Below are 19,062 nucleotides of genomic sequence, written 5' to 3' on the forward strand. Positions count from 1 at the left end.
TTGTGATGTGAGTGTGTAATGTGTGTTTGTCATTGTGATGTGTGTATGTAATGTGTGTTTGTCATTGTGATGTGTGTGTAATGTGTGTTTGTCATCGTGATGTTGTGTGTGTGATGTGTGGTTGTCATTGTGATGTTGTGTGTGTAATGTGTGTTTGTCATTGTGATGTTGTGTGTGTGTAATGTTGTGTATTTGTCATTGTGATATTGTGTGTGTGTATGTGTGTGTAACCAGGTCTGACTATAACTTGGTCTGTCTGTGTCTGATGTAATGAGTATTAATTACCAAGTGTGACGGTGACACGTCTGGGGGTGGATGTGTAGCTGGGATACTGTCTGAGTTTTTTGTGGTTGTGTTATAACATACACATAGTGCTGTGACAGTCTGTGATGCCGTCTGTGACTTCCATGTGATTGTGCAGTTGTGCATGAATCTGGTACTTTGCGTGTATGAGTCTATAGTTGTGAAAGAGTGGCTGAGATTATGCAGCCATGTGACAGATTTTGTGGGATGCCATAGGTGTGACTGTATAGTCATTCTTTCTTCCTTCCTTTCAATCAGCAAGCATTTGCCTAGAGCATGCTTTGTGCCAGGCCCTGGGCTGGATGCTGGGGACAGATCTGTGGTGTGCTATTAGGGATGTCTCTGCTTGGCAGTGATGAAATCAGCTGTGGTGGTAGCATTTACACCATGGAAATTGGCAAACATTACAAAGCTGTCCCCCTCCCAGGACAGCTGGTTGTTAAACAGTTATGAGCACACTGCTGTGCTCGTGTATCTGAGTGTAACTCTTTGTGACCAGGCTGAGGTGTGGCCACCAGTCTGTGGGTGGGATCTGAGTATGTGACTCTGACTGTAGGTGGGGTGGGGCTGGGCTCTTCATCATGAGTCCCGATGATCAGTCTCCCACCCACACTGTCCGTACTCAAGATGAAAGTAGGGAAGTGGATGAAGTTTCCCACCCCCAGCCAAGTCCCTGGAATCCCAAGTCCCACTTTCTTCTGAATCAAAAGCATAAATACCCACCCCTCACCCCTTCTTCCTGAATATCAGGCAAATCAACTTTACCCAATGTTTGGGGGCCCACAGACCCCAAGTCTCTGGGTTTTTGTCCTTAGTATTGTCCATGGCAGGGCCTGCAGTCTACGTGGGTCTTCTGAAGGTGCCTGCTGGGGCTTCAGCCCCTCGAGATGCCTGAGTTCTTGGTCCCTGGTGGTGCCCACTGAGCTCTCCACCTTTGAGTTTTGGGTTCCCTGGAGTGTCCTCCAAGATCTGTTTCCTGAGTTTTCTTTTTTCTTCCTTTCTTTTTTTTGAGGCAAAGTCTCACTCTGTTTCCCAGGTTGGAGTGCAGTGGTGTGATCTCGGCTCACTGCACCTCCGCCTCCCGGGTTTAAGCAAAATTCTCCTGCCTCAGCCTCCTGAGTAGCTGGGATTACAGGCAGGCACCACCACGTCCGGCTAATTTTTGTATTTTTAGTAGAGATGGGGTTTTGCCATGTTAGCCAGGCTGGTCTCGAACTCCTGACCTCAGGTGATCTGCCTGCCTCGGCCTCCCAAAGTGCTGGGATTACAGGCGAGAGCCACTGTGCCCGGCCTCTGCTTCGTGAGTTTTCTTTCCCCTGAGGCACCCTCTGAGTTCTCCACGTGTCAGACCCATGTCCAATGCACCACGCTCCTTCCTTCACACCATGAAAGCCCCGAAGTAAGACCGGGTGCCATCACGCAGTCGAACCAGGCGCTCATCCAGCACACGGACGACCACCTCCTCCCCAGCCTCCAGGTGCACCACACCACCCAGGAAGCTACTGTCCCACCAGACGCGGGAGCTGCTGGTGGCCCGTCCGCAGGGTGACTGCTGGCTGACCAACAGCTCCAGCTCCTCGGGGTAGCGGGGCGTGCGCTTGTAGAGGCCGTGGGTAATGGTGCTGGCCAGGCCCAGTGGGCAGCCCACACCACCCAGCTGCACCTTGGAGTAGATGTAGTAGTAGCCAGCCTTGGTGGCCACAAGGGCCCCATCGTGGTAGCTGAGGCCCCTCAGGAAGGCCAGGCCCAGCTGAGTCTCCCATAGCAGCGGCCCCCCGCTGCCTGTCAAGCTGGAGTTGGCCCCTGTTGGGAAGAGAGAGACAAAGGGGGCTGCCGGTCAGCACATGTCTTCCTCTGTTGTTTGTTTGTTTGTTTGTTTGTTTGACACAGAGTCTGGCTCTGTGGTCCAGGCTGGAGTGCAGTGGCGTGATCTCGGCTCACTGCAGCCTCCGCCTCCCAGGTTCAAGCGATTCTCCTGCTTCAGCCTTCTGAGTAGCTGGGACTACAGGCGCCCACCACCACACCTAGTTACTTTTTGTAGTTTTAGTAGAGACGGGGTTTTGCCATGTTGCTGAGCCTGGTCTTGAACTCCTGACTTCAGGTGATCCGCCCACCTCGGCCTCCCAGAGTGCTGGGATTACAGGTGTGAGCCACCACGCCCAGCCTCACATGTCTTACTCCTGCTGTGTGACTCCAGGCCAGTCACCACTAGGCTGTTTGTGTGTGTGTGTGTGTGTGTGTGTGTGTGTGTTTGTAGAGGTGGGGGGTCTCACAGTGTGACCCAGGCTGGTCTCGAATTCCTGTGCTTAACCGATCCTTCAGGCTCCCAAGTGCTGGGATTACAGGCATGAGCCACCCTGCCTAGCCTGTTTGTATGTATTAATTTGCTTTATCCCTGCTTTGCAGATGAGGGAAACTGAGGCACAGGGAAGCAAATTAACTTGCTTAGTCTACATCTCAACTCTTTGCATCCCTCTTTTGCAGGTGGGGAAACTGAGGCATGGAACCATTAAGTGACTTGCCAAAAGTGTCAAAACTTGGCTGGGTGTGGCGTCGCACCCCTATAATCCCAGCACTTTGGGAGGCTGAGGCAGGAAGATCCCCTGAGTCCAGGAGTTTGAGGCCAGGAGTTCCAGATGAAGTAACATAGGGAGACCCTGTCTCTACAAAAAACAAAAAAGTTAGCTGGGCATGGTGGCAGGCACCTGTAGTCCCAGCTGCTGGGGAAGCTGAGGTGAGAGGATCGCCTAGTTGACAGAGTAAGACCCTGTCTCAAAAAAAAAAAAAAAAAAAAGTGTCCAAACGTGCAAGTTTGCAAAACCAAGAAACCAAAGCGGCACCTCGTATTCGCTGTGTGCCTCAGTTTCCCTCTCTGTAAAATGGACATATTAATAGCACCTGCTTGGAATGTAATGAATTAATATGTAGAAAGCATGTCACAGCACATAACACAGCATAAGCACTATATGAGAGTTCATTAAATTAATAAAACTAGGCTGGGCGCAGTGGGCTCACGCCTGTAATGCCAGCACTTTGGGAGGCTGAGGTGGGAGGATCACCTGAGATCAGGAGTTTGAGACCAGCCTGGCCAACATGGCGAAACCCCGTCTCTACTAAAGATACAACAAAATTAACCGGGCGTGGTGGTGCACGCCTGTAATTCCAGGTACTCGGGAGGCTGAGGCAGAAGAATCGCTTGAACCCGGGAGGCGAAGACTGCCGTGAGCCGAGATCATGCCACTGCACCCCAGCCTGGGCGACAGAGTGAGACTGTCTCAAAAATAAATAAATAAATAGAAATAAAAAAATAAATAAAACTGGAAATACATAGCACTTGCAGCCTATGTTCTGAGCAACTCTGTGAGTAAATAAGCAATGAACGAATGAATACACTGATGTGTATGGCATTTATCTGGTCTTCCCGAGATGCCCAGACCCCTGCCCCTTGCCAGGATCCAGGGTGCCCCTCACCTGTGAGATGCGCTGCTGGGTTGACCTGGTGAGACCTTCGCTCTGGGGAAAGAGGGTCAGAGGTTAGAGACGAAGACAGTGGAGGTAAAAAGCCAGCCTCCTAAAGGGCCACCGTGTACACCTCCTGGAATCAACCCCACCCCTTCCGGAGTGACCCAAACTTCTGCTTCTCAGGCCTGGGGGAGGGGCACCTGTGAGGATTTGGCCAGTTGTGCAAATCATATTGGGCAATTGACCAGGGCGGGGGGGCAGCGTGGGAATCATCTCACCTCCTTCCCTGGGACCAGGACCCTGACTCACCTTGTATCAGCTGCTCCCAGGAGCCTGCATGTCCGTCCTGAAAATGCAGAAGGAGCCTGCGGTAAGAACCTGCAGCGGGGGCCACGCCCTCGCATTGCTCACACACCGCTATGAGACACGAGGACCATAGCCACCGACACCACCCTCAGACACGTACACAGGGCCACATACTCTCACTTGCAGACACACACCCCCTGTCCAGCAGCCTCACAACCACTTGGTGCCTCAGTTTCCCTCTATGTAAATGGAGTTACGAATCGTGTCTGCTTGGCATTTAATGAATTAATATATGTAAGGCATTATTACAGTGCTTGGCACATAGTATGCACTAGAGAAAGGTTTAATAGGTCGGGTGCATTGGCTCACACCTCTAATCCCAGCACTTCGGGAGGCCGAGGTAGGCAGATTACCTGAGGTTGGGAGTTCGAGACCAGCCTGGCCAACACAGTAAAACCCTGTATCTACTAAAACTACAAAAATTAGCTGGGCATGGTGGTGGGTGCCTATAATCCCAGCTGCTCTGGAGGCTGAGGGAGGAGAATTGCTTGAACCTGGGAGGTTGCAGTGGGCCCAGATTGTGCCACTGCATTCTAGCCTGGGTGACAGAGTGAGATTCTATCTCAATAAATAAATAAATAAATAAATAAATAAATAAAAGGGTTTAATAAATAAATAACATTGCCCAGTGCAGTGGCTTACACCTGTAATCCCAGCACTTTGGGAGGCCAAAGTGGGAGGACAGCTTGAGGCCAGGAGTTTAAGACCAGCCTGGGCAACACAGCAAGACCTCATCTCTACAAAAAATTTTTAAGATTAGCCAGGCATGGTGGTGCGTGCCTGTAGTCCCAGCTACTCCTGAAGCTGGGACAGGAGGCTTGCTTGAGCCCAGGAGTTCGAGGCTCAGTGAGCTATGATCATGCCACTCCACTCTAGCCTGGGCAGCAGAGTGAGACCCAGTCTCTAAGATAAATAAATATGTAATTAATTAAGTAAATAAGTAATATTTAAAAATACATGGACAAGGCCAGGCGTGGTGGCTCACACCTGTAATCCCAGCACTTTGGGAGGCTGAGACAGGTGGATCACTTGAGGTCAGGAGTTCGAAACAAGTCTGGCCAACATGGTGAAACCCCATCTCTACTAAAAATACACAAATTAGCCAGGCACGGTGGTGGATGCCTGTAATCCCAGCTACTGCTCGGGAGGCTGAGGCAGGAGAATCACTTGAACCTGGGAGGTGGGGTTGTAGTGAGCCAAGACTGCACCACTACACTACAGCCTGGGCGATGGGAGAGAAACATTGTCTCAAAAAAAAAAAAAATGCAGACAGCGAGATGGCTGGACACATGGACACCACCCTTGGGATATAGCACCTGCCACAGGGCACAGACCTCAACATCATCATGATGCTGAGAAGACACATGTGGCCTCAGATGCATGGACATGTGGTTTGTGGTTTATGGATCCATGTGCGTCTACAGACACAGAGACCCAGAGACAAAGACAGACAATGCGAATACACCGGCTGCAGCTAGGCAGGTGTGTGGACATGTGGGTACAAGCACATACGTCCACGTGGGTACGTGGACGCGAATGTGTGGCCACCGGATCCAGACCCAGGACACAAAAGGGGCCAAGCCCACATGGGTATGGTGTTAGGCACACATAGACCCCCAGGTGAGGCACACAGACAGGCGGACATATCCACAGCCAGCTGGAAGCAGCCCGAGAGATTTCCACAGATGGGAATGGTCAGACAATTAATGACAATCGCAGTAGCAGTAATAAGAGTACAGAGAAGGCCGGGCGCAGTGGCTCACACTGTAATCCCAGCACTTTGGGAGGCTGAGGCGGACGGCTCTCCTGAGGTCGGGAGTTTGAGACCAGCCTGACAAACGTGGAGAAACCCCATCTCTACTAAAAATACAAAGTTGGCCAGGTGTGGTGGCGCATGCCTGTAATCCCAGCTACTCGGGAGGCTGAGGCAGGAGAATCACTTGAACCTGGGAGGAGGAGGTTGTGGTGAGCAGAGATCGTGCCATTGCACTCCAGCTTGGGCAACAAGAGTGAAACTCCATCTCAAAAATAAAAAAGTACAGAGAAAATGCACGTGTGTGTGCACAGGGGTGTGCATGGCAGTGTTGGGGTGTCAGTTCCGACGGGTGGAGCTGGCACCGTTTGGTACTACACACGCCATAGCATACTTCGTCCCCTATGAAGAGACTGCCCTTATTTTGTAGATGAAGACCCTGAGGTTCAGAGAGGTGAATTCGCTTGCCCAAGGCTGGGAGCAGCAACCAGTCAAGCCAGCTGCTCTCGGCCTGTGCCCTGTCCTGCACACACACAGACACACAGACACAAAGTGACCCACGATGACACAGGAGAGCCCCCCTCGCCTCCACCTACTGTCAGCCCCCCGGTCCCACTCACAGGCAGGCGGCTGACCATCTCTCCTAGACGCCAGTGCAGCTGCAGGAGGAACCAGCCTTGGACGGCCAGCCCGGCCCCCATCAGCAACAGCAAGAGACCCAGACCCACCCGGGCCACACTGCACGACTGTCTCCGGCGGCTTCGTCCCAGCCTCGTGAATGGGATGTCAGTCTGTCCATCCACCACAAACACTGAGGGCCGTACGACACTCTCCTCCATGCCCAAGGTGTCTGGAGCAGGGCTGACACGCCTGGGTCCTTCAACCTCAGAGGAAACCGAAATTGCTCAACACTCCTGGGCTGTGCACGCTGCGGACAGGCACCCGTGGGCCGCCTTTAGAGCTGGGGTTCAGCCCCACCCCTTCCCCCACTCACCCTCCTCTTCTTCCTGTCCCCGCCGCCCCCGGCGTTGGCCCTGTCTCACTCTCACTCATGCAGACTCTCACACTTTCCAGAGGCTTCTGAAAATGTGACTCAGGTGGCAAGTGCAGTGGGGAGCCCCCAGCTTTCCCTTCTTGGATGCTTCATTCGCTTGGGGCCACCAAATATTTACTGAGGACTTTCTGCCCATGCCAGGCTCTGCTCTAGGTGTGGGGGATGCAGCAGTGAACAACAGTGAGAAGGGTCCCTGCTCTGATGGTGCTCCTTTTCTGGTGGAGCCAAGAGACAAGAAACCTCATAAACAAGAAAATAATATGTTGTGGGTTTTTTGTTTGTTTGCTTATTTGTTTTTGTTTTTGAGATGGAATCTCGCTCTGTTGTCCAGGCTGGAGTGCAATGGCATGATCTCAGCTTACTACAACCTCCACCTCCTGGGTTCAAGCAATTCTCCTGCCTCAGCCTCCCAAGTAGCAGAGATTACAGGCACGTGCCACCACGCCTGGCTGCTTTTTGTATTTTTAGTAGAGATGGGGTTTCACCGTGTTGGTCAGGCTAGTCTCGAACTCCTGACCTCAAGAGATCCACCCACCTCAGCCTCCCAAAGTGCTGGGATTACAAACGTGAGCCACCGTGCCCGGCCTTCTGTTGTGTTTTGATGTGACAAGTGCAGTGAAAAATACGAGAGTGGAATAAAGGAGTGGATGTGTGCTCTGTGTGTGTGCCTGAGTCTGCATGCATGTATGTGTGCAGTGTGTGCATGTGGGTGTGTGTATTCAGTTGTGTGCATGCAAGTGTGTCTCATGTACACATGTGTGCAGGTGCCTGTGTATCATACATGTGCTGGTGTGTAAACATGCATGCATATGTGGGCAGGTGCATGCATATGTGTGTGGTGCATCTGTGTGCATGTGGTCCATGTACATGCATGCATGTGCACGTGTATGTGTGAACATGCATCACATGTGCAAGTGGGTGTGCATATATGTGCTGTGTGCAGGTGTGTGCATTGGTGCGTGTGTGTGTGTGCACGCTTGCACGGGTGTGTTCATGTGTGTGGGGAGGTCCATGTATGAGTGTGCATGCATTCATGAGTGGATTTTTTTTTTTTTGAGACGGAGTCTCGCTCTGTTGCCCAGGCTGGAGTGCAGTGGCGCGATCTCGGCTCACTGCAAGCTCCGCCTCCCAGGTTCATGCCATTCTCCTGCCTCAGCCTCCTGAGTAGGTGGGACTACAGGTGCCCGCCACTGCGCCCAGCTAATTTTTTGTATTTTCAGTAGAGACGGGGTTTCACCGTGTTAGCCAGGATGGTCTCAATCTCCTGACCTCGTGATCCACCTGCCTTGGCCTACCAAAGTGCTGGGATTACAGGCATGAGCCACCGCACCCGGCCTTTTTATTTCTTTTTTTTTTGAGGCACAGTCTCACTCTGTCACCCAGGCTGGAGTGCAGTGGTGCCATTTTGGCTCACTGCAACCTCTGCCTCCCGGATTCAAGCAATTTTCCTGCCTCAGCCTCCTGAGTAGCTGGGATTACAGGCGCCCACCACCATGCATAGCTAATTTTTGTATTATACGTTGGCCATTATATATGTTGTAACATATATGTTGTATATATGTTGGCCAGGCTGGTCTCGAACTCCTGACCTCAGGTGATCTGCCCACCTCAGCCTCCCAAAATGCTAGAATTACAGGCGTGAGCCACTGCACCTGGCTTCTGTCTTGTTTCATAAGTATCTTTGTAATATCCTTGATTTTACCTCTTGGCCCTGAAAGCCAAAAACACTTATCTGGCCCTTTATAGATACAGTTTGCTGCCAGCTTGCCCCTGAGCTTAGGCTAAGACACCAAGTGACCTTCACTGGGGCCTCTGTGGTTGGACCCTCGTGCTTTTGCTCACTCTGCCCCAGGCAGACATCCTGGGTCTTTGCACTTCCTCTTCCTGCTTCTGGGAACCATCTTCCCTAGATCTCCAAAGCCAGCTCCCCCTGCTCATCTGCGTCTTGACTCAAGAAACTTCTCCTCACAGGAGCCTTCCCTGAATTGGTCAGGTGTCTCCCGAGAGACAGAACCAATAGAAGATAGACAGAGAGATAGAGATAGGATCTATAGGCTGGGTGCGGTGGCTCACGCCTGTAATCCCAGCACTCTGGGAGGCTGAGGCATGTGGATCACCTGAGGTCGGGAGTTCGAGACCAGCCTGGCCAATATGGGGAAACCCTGTCTCTATCAAAAATACAAAAAAAAAAAAAAAAAAAAAAATTAGCTGGGTGTTGTGGCACACTCCTGTGATCCCAGCTACTTGGGAGGCTGAGGCCTAAGAATCACTTGAACCCGGGAGGCAGAAGTTGCAATGAACTGAGATTGTGCCACTGCACTCCAGGCTGGGCAATGGCATGAGACTGTCTCAAAAAAAAAAAAAAAAAAAAAAAGAGATCTGTAGAGACAGACAAAGGTACAGAGTCAGAGAAGAGACAGACATGGAAAACTAGAGAGACAGGGACACAGAGATACAAAGACAGACGGAGAAAGAGAGAGAGAGAGAGAGAAGTATAGAGTCAGACAGAGAGTGTGTAACACATTTATTTTAAGAAATTAGCTCACACAGTCCTGGGAGTTGGCAAGTTTGAAGTCCATAGGACAAGCCAGTCAGGCTGGAGGCTCAGGTAAGAGGTGACACTACAGTCTTAAAGCCTAAAGCCTGGAAACTCAGGCAGAATTTCTAAATTGCAACCTTGAGGCAGAATTCCTTCTTCAGGAAACTTCGGTGTTTACTCCTCAGTCCTTCAACTGATCAGGTGCAGCCCACTCACATTACCTAGGCTCATCTCCTGTCCTGAAAGTCAACTGTGGTTGTTGATGTGATCTGAAAATTACCTTTCTAGCCAGGTGCTGTGGCTCACACCTGTAATCCCAGCACTTAGGGAGGCAGAGGCGGGAGGATTGCTTGAGCCCACGAGTTTGAGACCTGCCTGGGCAATATAGTGAGACCCTGTTCTCAACAAAAAGGAAAAAAAGAAAAAAGACAAAAAAGTAAAGAAATATAAAATACCTTTCTTTCCTTATTTATTTTTTTTTGAGACAGAGTTTTGCTGTTGTGGCCCAAGCTAGAGTGCAACGGCGAGATCTTGGCTCACTGCAACCTCAGCCTCCCAGGTTCAAGCGATTCTCCTGCCTCACCCTCCCGAGTAGCTGGGATTACAGGCATGCGTCACCATGCCTGGCTAATTTTGTATTTTTAGTAGAGATGGGGTTTCTCCATGTTGGTGAGGCTGGTCTCGAACTCCTGACCTCAGGTAATCCGCCCACCTCGGCCTCCCAAAGTGCTGGGATTACAGGCGTGAGCCACTGCGCCCGGCTAAAATACCTTTCTAGCAACATTTAGACTAGTGTTTTACCAAATGACTGGTCATATAGCCTAGCTATGTTATCACACACGTTAGCCCTCATGCCACTCAATCTAAGTGATCTTCTTAACTGCTGGACCCACTGCGTGGGTGAACTTTCCTTTTTGGACATCCTCACCATCCAAAATCCATTCCACACTGTCTTCTTTTTTGGGGAGTGGGTGTGGGGGATGGAGTCTCGCTTTGTTGTCCAGGCTGTAGTGCAGTGGTGCCATCGCAGTGCACTGCAACCTCCGCCTCCTGGGTTCATGTGATTCTCCTGCCTCAGCCTCCCGAATAGCTGGGATTATAGGTGTCCGCCACCATGCCTGGCTACTTTTTTGTATTTTTAGTAGAGACGAGGTTTCTCCATGTTGGCCAGGCTGGTCTCGAACTCCTGACCTCAAAGGATCCGCCCACCTCGGCCTCCCAAAGTGCTGGGCTTACAGGGGTGAGCCACCACACCTGGCCCCATGCTGTCTTCTTGGGTCCTATCCTGCTCCCCGTTTTAGAATGTAAGTTTCATAAGATCCTATCTGCACCGTTCACAGCCTCAAGTGATAGGTTTTAGCTCTAAATAAAAGCAAACACAAACAAAAGCACCAAATACCCCCATATGTTGAAGAAAGGAATCAAATGAATCCCAAACAGGAGAAAGGGGGAGTGAAGCCCAGGTGCAGTGGCTCACGCCCGTAATCCCAACACTTTGGGAGGCTGAGGCGGGTGGATCACCTGAGGTCAGGAGTTTGAGACCAGCCTGGCCAACATGGTGGAATCCCATCTCTACTAAAAATACAAAAATTAACCGGGCGTGGTGGTGGGCACCTGTAATCTCAGCTACTTGGGAGGCTGAGGCAGGAGAATTGCTTGAAGCTGGGAGGCAGAGGTTGCAGTGAGCCGAGATCGTGCCACTGCACTGTAGCCTGGGGGACAGAAAAAAAAAAAAAGAAAGAAAAGAAAGGAGGAATGAATAAGAAAAGAAAAAAGAAATGAGAAGGATGTGAAGTAGAGTGGTGGTCTTGGCAGATGTCAGCTGGGATAGCCAGTGAGTTGCAAGGCGTTTGACAGGAGGCTTTGTCATTTAGGAGCTGGATGGAGTAGGGTAGGCTGTGCATCTATTTCGCCCATACCCCTGGAGTTGTGGGGCGTCTTAGGAAAAGAGGCTGTGGAGGCGTGACTTTCAGCCTCAGTGGGTGTTTTGTGATGACTTGGTGCAGAGCTGGGAGGCTGCGTCCCACCCTCCATACAGACACCCTCCCAGTCCCCAAAGGACCAGAGGTGCAGTGAGAGGAGGTGCTCGGGGCCCCAGTCCCCTTTAGCAACAGTGCCCCCGCTCTCCACACCCAAGGCTGCTGCTCCCCACGCAGTGCTGGTGATGCTGTGACCACAGAGCCCCCACACTCCCTCCCTAACTGCTGACTCATGTCTTCCCCTCCCTGGGGCTCCAGCCGGAAACACTGCCTTGACTGCCAGCCCCTACTGCCCCCTCTCGGGTGCAGTCACCAGACACAGCTCACCCCAAAGCATGGACTCCTGGCTCAGGCCCATCTAGAAACGGGGTCTGGGAGAGTAAGGTGAGGCTGCAGGAGGGCAGAAGGGATGCAAATGAGGACAGGTGAGGATGCAGGTGAGAGGGCAGAGCAGGCCTGCAGGTTGATGGTGCTGGCGAATCTACAAGGACAGATGCCGGGGGAGGTGCAGGTAATGAAACCGCTTTTGCAAAATCATAACTGAGGAAATTGTGACACTGAAAGAAATCAGACCTAAGCGACTCCATCTTGCTTCTAAGATTCAAGCTGTCCTTGTTCATTCCTGGGCATAGGCCGAACTAACTTTGGGAAGGAATTCAGTTCATGGTTTGGCTGTGAAACAAAATTGGTAACAGCCCTTTCCTGAAAAGACCCCCTTTTTGCCTGGGGACCAGTCTGCCTTTGCAGGACTAACAAATTAGCTACAAGATTAGAAATTACAGTTTAGGGGCCATACAGCCTCTGGCTCCAAGAGTCTGAACCTCCCCAAATTTCTCCTGGGGACAACATCACTCTTGTAAAACCTAAGATCAGTGCTCCAGATATTTTGCAGACCCTGAACTCAATGGACCAGCTGACACCACCCAGACCAGTAATCTGACCCCTCCAGTTCTGTGATCCCACCCACCTCGAAGACAGAAAACCTCACCTCGACCCCCTATGATTCCAACTTCAACCTCACCAATCAACACTCCTCACTTCCCAAACCTCTATCTGCCAAACTATTATTATTATTTTAAGATGAAGTCTTGCTCTGTCACCCAGGCTGGAGTGCATTGGTGCGATCTCAGCTCACTGCAACCTCCGCCTCCCGGGTTCAAGCGATTCTCCTGCCTCAGCCTCTCGAGTAGCTGGGACTACAGGTGTGCATCACCATGCCTGGCTAATTTTTGTATTTTTAGTAGAGAAAGGGTTTCATCATGTTGGCCAGGCTGGTCTCGAACTGCTGACCTCAGGTGATCTGCCTGCCTCAGCCTCCCAAAGTGCTGGGATTACAGGCATGAGCCACTGCGTCTGGCCCACCAAACTATCTTTAAAACCACTGATCCCCAAACGCTCGAGGAAACTGATTTGAGTAATAATAAAACTCCGGTCTCCTGCACAGCTGGTTCTGCATGAATTACTCTTTCTCCACTGCAACCCCCCTGTCTGATAAATCGGTTCTGTCTAGGCAGCGGGCAAGATGAAGCCATTGGGCAGTTACAGTAAGAAGACAGGTAAATCTGCAGATGAGAATGTAGGTGAGAATGCGGGCAAGAACACAAGAAAATATCTAGAAAAGCACGCAGGTGAGGACCCAGATGAAGATGCAGAGAAAATACACTCACCGGAGAGGATGTAGGTGGAAAAAGGAGAGAAATAGCTAAGAATGCTGTTAAGGTAAAGATACAGGTAAGCTTAAGATAGATATGTAGGTGTTCGGGCCAGGTGAGGATGCTAAAAAACAAAAACAAAAACAAAAAACCCTGGCATGGCACGGAGGCTCACGCCTGCAATCCCAGCACTTTGGGAGGCCGAGGCGGGCAGATCACCTGAGGTCAGGAGTTCGAGACCGGTCTGGCCGACATGGTGAAACCCCGTCTCTAATAAAAATACAAAAATTAGCCAGGTGTGGTGGCGTGTGCCTGTAACCACAGCTACTCGGGAGGCTGAGGCAGGAGAATCGCTTGAACCCAGGAGGCGGGATCACAGTGAGCTGAAATCGCGCCACTGCACTCCAGCCTGGGCGACAAGAGTGAAACTCCATCTCAAAAAAAAAAAAAAAAAACCCACAAAAACAAAACAACAACAACAAAAACCCATACATGGATTCAGCTGAGGGTGCAGAGGAGCGAGCCGGTAAAGATTCAGATGAAAATATTGGGAACATTGGGAGTGGGGAGAACATTAGGGAAAAGACCTAATGCATCCTGGACTTAATAACTAGGTAATAGGGGGCTGGGTGCGGTGGCTCACGCCTGTAATCCCAGCAGTTTGGGAGGCCGAGGCGGGTGGATCACTTGAGATCAGGAGTTCAAGACCAACAGGAGTTCTGGCCAACGTGGTGAAACCCCGTCTCTACCAAAAATACAAAAATTAGCCAGGCAAGGTGGTGGGCGCCTGTAATCCCAGCTACTCAGGAGGCTAAGGCAGAAGAATCACTTGAACCCGGGAGGTGGAGGTTGCAGTGAGCCGAGATAGTGCCACTGCACTCCAGCCTGGGCGACAGAGCAAGACTCTGCCTCAAAACACTCAAACACACAAACAAACAAAAAACCTAGGTGATAGGTTGACAGGTGCAGGAAACCACCATGGCACACTTGACCTATGTAACAAACCTGCACAACCTGCACGTGTACCCTGGAACTTAAAATAGTAATAATAAAAGAAAAAAAAATTGGTAAGATTAACAGGTAAGAATGCCGTTAAGCGAAGAGGTGAGAACTCAGGTGAAGGGGCTGTGAGCTGCCGGTGAGTGTGCAGGTGAAATGGAGGTGAGGTGCAGGTGCATGCTACGTGCAGGTGAGGCAGGTGCATGCTCCTTGGCTAAAGAAGTCAGCACACTCGCAGGTGAACGCCAGGAGAAAATGCGGTGGGAACAGGTGAGGTTTCAAGTAGGATGGAGCTGAGCGGCAGGTGAGGCGGCTGGGGATTTCAGCCTCTCGCTCTTGGCAAAGAACTCCAGACACGTGAAATATAACTGAAGCTTTATTGGGAGTGGGGGAATGGGGCTGTGGTCAGTTGGGGCACCCAAAGACAATCATGTTCTCAGTGAAGGTGCCGAGGTCCTGGCATTGTTTCTGGTTCTCTTCGTCTTGGCATTCGTCCTCCTCGGGCCAGTGCTCCACCCAAGTGTCCTTCCCGATGATGTAGCTGAGGCTGCAGGGAGGAACGGCGGGTCAGGAAGGGGCGTGGATTGGGCGTGGCGCATGGGCGTGGCAATGGTGTGGGCGTGGCGTGGGCGGGGCAGTCGGGAGGGCGCGCGCACGCGCAGGGAAAGCACTCACTTGGGTTTCTCTCCCCAGAAATCGGAGGAGAGACCCCACATGAGGTAGTGTTTCCTCTCCTCCAGCTTCAGGGCTTCTCTACACTTGATGGGGCTGATGAAAGTGCGCTGCTGCCCAACCTGCACCTCATCGGAGCCTGGAGTGGAGGGGAGAGGGAAGAAGCTGAGCCGTGGGCAGGAAGCCAGGGAAGAGCCACGGGAGGCAGCGTGCTGAGCCTGACCTGACTTGATGATCTGCTCAATGGCCATGATGTACTCGTCAAAGTCATTGGACAGCTGGGCCTTGACCAGTCGGGTCTTGTACACTGTGGGGGAGAGGTGGACAGAGTGGGTGGTGGGCTTGGTTGACCATGAGGGGCACCCTGGTTTGCAAGTGCACCCGGGCACGTGGCTCTCTCTCCCAAGCAGAAAGTTGCAGAATCACAGCCAGTCACACTATGGCCCACCCCTCATTACACACACAACCATGGAGGGTCCCATGTCACCATCCACACACACTCGTGCTCGTAGGCACAGAGGTCACAGCCACCCACAATGTATAGTAACATACTATTCATACTATGCATTGACAGCGACTCATATGCACAAAATACTGTAGCCTCATGGCCACAGGCATAACCATGCACACAACCATAGCCACCAAAAACTATGGTCATATACGTAACTTCAGGACCTCACACTCACTGCCATCCACAACCACAGCCTCACACAACCACAGCCACACACAACTACAACCTCACAGCCACCCATGCAATGATGCGCACAACCACATCCACCTTTTCTCACATGAGCATACCTAGGCCACTCACAGTCATGGTTCCCCACACAATCATGGCGCCTCATAATACATGCTCACACACACACCACAGTCACCCACACCCACAGCCTGAAGCCACACCATGACAACCATACCTACCACCCACCACACAATTGGACACACACAGCTAAACATGTGTGACCCCCGCCCATCACCCACTCACCATAGTCCACTCCTGGCTCACAGGCCTTGTCCAGCCGTTCTTCCAGGGTGATCTTGTCATCCAACTTTTGTATGAAGCAATTCTCTGCAGGGTGGGGGTGGAGACAGGGTCTAAGTCCCACTCCTTATCTGGGGCCTATTGCCCATGGGTGTGGCCAGCCCTGGGAGCCTACCCCTCTTGGTATCCCCTAGGTATGGCTTTGGGGGTCCCTGGCCATGGGGTGGACGACCTGGGGAAGTGTGGCTTGCTCAGGCCCACCTGTTCCCGGCTCCAGGGAACTCACCCTCAGCACAGCGGCACAGTTCATCACGGCAGAGCTTGTCCAGCTTTCCATCCTCCTTTTCCGGATGGTAAAACCGGGTACAGCTTTCCGCTGCAGGCAGATGTGATGTGAAGATGAGAGGATAAGGGACTCCCTCCAAAGACCAGGCCTGGGAGGCCCAGATCCCCAATTCTCAGTCTTCAGACCTGGAGATGCTAGGTCTTCAACCCCTTAGATCCCTTGGACCCCGAGATGCCCTCTACTTTCTGATCTTTGGGATTCTCAGACCCTTGAGTCTCTTAGACTCTCAACTCACAGAAACCTGGGACCCTCAGACCCCAAATTCATAGATTCCTGGGACACTCAGACCTCCAACCCTCATCCCTGGAATCCTTAGACCCTTATTTTCAGAACCCACTGCAACTCACATATTCCTAGGACCCTAAGACCCCTGAACCCATCAGATCCCCAACTCTCAGATCCCTAGAACCAACTCATAGATCATTGGGACTCTCAGACCCCTAGGACCTTCAGATTACTAATCCTGAAATCCCTGGCCTGCTTAGACTGTCATTCTCAGATCCCCTCAGAACCTCAGAACCTCAACTCATACATCCTTGGGACCCTCAGACCCGTGGGACCTTCATACTACTAATGCTCAAATCCCTGGACTCCTTAGACCTTCATTCTCAGATCCCCACAATTCATATATACCTGGGACTCTCAGGTCCCTGGAACCATCAGACCCCATGCTCTAGGTTGGCTGCTTACCCAGGTTGTAATAGGCATAGACCTTGACTGCACCAGGCTGGATAAGCTCTACATTAAAGTATTGGTGAACTTTGAAAGCTAGACAGTCATCCTCAGAGTGTGAGACCTGAGGGGGAAGGAGGAGCTTGGTCAGTGGGGTGATGTGGGAGGGAGTCCAGCATTGTCTTGGGAGTTGAGGCAGTGGTGGAGAAATTGAAGGATCGAGGAGGAAGTGGCAAAGATGAATGAGCAATTCAGCAAATCCATTTACTTTTCTTCCTAGGCGCACAGTGAGACTACCTTTCTCAGCTCCTCTTTCAATTAGGTGTGGCCAGGTGGCTGAACAGATTGCTATCTATGCCCATAAAAACAACCCATGCACAATCTTATTTTCATCTAGAATGAATGAATCCTGCAGAGAACTACAAAAGATCCTAAGGATTGCAGAGCTACAGGATGGAAGGTGCTTGGATCCCTGAGTGACTACGTGGAGCAGAGGGACCTTTCCCTACCTCCCATGCCAACTGGACTTTACGTGAGTGAGAAATACAAGTCTGTTGTGTTAAGACTCCATATTCTTAGGGGTTTTGTTTTAGTAGCTATTGTTACTTAAGCTGACTAAAATGGGATTGAGGGGCCCTGTGGATATCAGGAGTTAGCACGGAGGATATGAGGATAGGAGAATGGGAAGAAATAGAGAAGCGAGAGGAGAAAGCCCAAATCATGGTAGAGATGAAAGCGTCAGAGAATGCCAGATGGAGAGAAAATAACAGAAGAGGGGGCAGATGTGGTGGCTCATGCTTGGAATCCCAGCCCTTTGGGAGGCTGTGGCAGGAAGATCGCTTGAGGCCAGTAGTTTGAGACCAACTTGAGCAACATATCAAGACCCCCATCTCTACAAAAAATAAAACAACCAGCTGGGTACTTACACAGAATATTTATGAAGAAACAAGAACAAAAATTCAGCTGGGGCCAGGCACCAGGGGCTTATGCCTGTAATCTCAGCACTTTAGGAGGCTGAGGTTGGAGGATCACTTGAGCTCAGGAGTTTAAGACCAGCCTGGGCAGTGCAGTGGGACCCCATATCTACAAACTTTTTTTTTTTTTAATTCACCCAGCATGGTGGCATGCACCTGTAATCCCAGCTATGCAGGAAGCAGAGGTGGGAGGATCATGTATGCCTGGGAGGTCAAGGCCGCAGTAAAAAAAAAAAAAAAAAAAAAGCTGGGTACAAAAGCATAATATTTATGAAAACAAAAATTAGCTGGGCGCAGTGTCACAGGCCTGCAGTTCCAGCTCCTCAGGTGGCTGAGGCAGGAGGATCCCTTGAGCCCAGGAATTTGACTCTGCAGTGAGCTAGTATCAAGACACTGCACTCCAGTCTGGGTGACAGAGCAAGACCCTGTCTCTTGAAAGAAAGAAAACAACAGAAGAGAGAAACAGATGCAAAGAAACAAACAAAGCTCAGGATTGGGTTAGGGAACGAGGCGAGACCTTGCTCTCTACAAAGCACTTAAAAAAAAAAAAACCAAAGGGGCTTTTTTTCAATGGTTGTTTAAGACTCTGATAAGAAGCTGGAGGAGGCGAATGGTCAGAAGATGAGATGCTTATAGAAGATGCTGGGTTGACCCCCTTATTTTACAAGCTCCTTCCCCTACAACTCAGCAGCACAGACCCTGTCTCCTCTAGCCCAGGGCTAGTCTGACCCAGAGACAAAAGCTGAAAGGAAAAGAAAAGACCAGCCAGATAGAGGTCAAGATGCCCCTGGAAGCCTCCCAGGGGAGGATGATGCAGCCTTACCTTGTCCAGGTAGATGATGAGGGTGTTCCTATCGGAGAAGGCTTTGTCCAGCTCATACTTGGAGATGTATCTGTCAACACCGTTGGCCAGCTGGGAAAAGGTGGAGCCTGTGAAAAATCCCTCCTGGACCCCTCTCTCCCTGCAGCCTCTTCCAGAACCCAGGCTCCTTTCCACTTATCCCAGCTCCTGAGCCCTTCATACCTGCTTGAGGTCATCTGTGTCTGGAGCAAAGCCAGTCATCATGGATATGTCCAGTATAGACATAGTGGCATCCTGGTCTCCCCGGTACCTGGATAGTGCAGAAAGAAGGGCATTGGGTCCCAAGGAGGGGTCAGCCCCAAGGGTCTGTTCCTGGACAAGGAGGTCTGATTGGGCACTGAGACTTCCGATTCCCACATAGCAGCACAGAGGGGCATTACAATTTTTTAGGAAACATTTTCCCAAAGGAAATATAAAGCGAGGTAATGTAATGGTCAAGGTGATTAAGAG

At 51.1% G+C, this 19,062-nt stretch overlaps 2 protein-coding genes across 3 annotated transcripts in view; both read right to left on the minus strand.

Moving 5' to 3' along the window:
* Window positions 1-1,630: 1,630 nt before the first annotated feature.
* Window positions 1,631-6,723, minus strand: TNFSF14 (TNF superfamily member 14). 2 transcript variants are annotated; one of them, XM_054465601.1, is made up of 4 exons: window positions 6,613-6,723; window positions 4,075-4,111; window positions 3,775-3,816; window positions 1,631-2,106 (listed from the first exon to the last, which is right to left on the minus strand). In XM_054465601.1, the coding sequence occupies exons 1-4, from the start codon at window positions 6,721-6,723 to the stop codon at window positions 1,682-1,684; spliced, it is 615 nt and encodes a 204-aa protein (XP_054321576.1). In that variant the 3' UTR covers window positions 1,631-1,681. The 2 variants fall into 2 exon arrangements, with proteins under 2 accessions (XP_054321576.1, XP_054321575.1); XM_054465600.1 differs by having other exon boundaries at window positions 6,505-6,723.
* Window positions 6,724-14,465: 7,742 nt separating this feature from the next.
* The window catches only part of C3 (complement C3), a 42,446-nt gene continuing 37,849 nt past the window's right edge, over window positions 14,466-19,062 (minus strand). Inside the window, exons 34-41 of the mRNA XM_054461796.2 lie at window positions 18,775-18,862; window positions 18,574-18,663; window positions 16,795-16,900; window positions 16,045-16,134; window positions 15,762-15,845; window positions 15,003-15,086; window positions 14,783-14,918; window positions 14,466-14,654 (exon numbers count right to left, since the gene is read on the minus strand). Of these exons, the coding sequence (XP_054317771.1) occupies window positions 14,513-14,654; window positions 14,783-14,918; window positions 15,003-15,086; window positions 15,762-15,845; window positions 16,045-16,134; window positions 16,795-16,900; window positions 18,574-18,663; window positions 18,775-18,862 (820 nt within the window). The 3' untranslated portion in view covers window positions 14,466-14,512. The remainder of the gene's footprint in view (window positions 14,655-14,782; window positions 14,919-15,002; window positions 15,087-15,761; window positions 15,846-16,044; window positions 16,135-16,794; window positions 16,901-18,573; window positions 18,664-18,774; window positions 18,863-19,062) is intronic.

The sequence above is a fragment of the Pongo pygmaeus genome, chromosome 20 (genome assembly GCF_028885625.2).
Source record: "Pongo pygmaeus isolate AG05252 chromosome 20, NHGRI_mPonPyg2-v2.0_pri, whole genome shotgun sequence".
Lineage (NCBI taxonomy): Eukaryota > Metazoa > Chordata > Mammalia > Primates > Hominidae > Pongo > Pongo pygmaeus.

Excerpts from the sequence above, each read along its gene's own strand:
- TNFSF14 (XM_054465600.1), bottom strand. The coding sequence starts at position 6,723 with ATGGAGGAGAGTGTCGTACGGCCCTCAGTGTTTGTGGTGGATGGACAG. Across the intron at positions 4,112-6,504 it reads AGATGGTCAGCCGCCTGCCT|GACGGACATGCAGGCTCCTG; the intron begins GTGAGTGGGACC and ends CTGCATTTTCAG. Across the intron at positions 3,817-4,074 it reads CTGGGAGCAGCTGATACAAG|AGCGAAGGTCTCACCAGGTC; the intron begins GTGAGTCAGGGT and ends CTCTTTCCCCAG.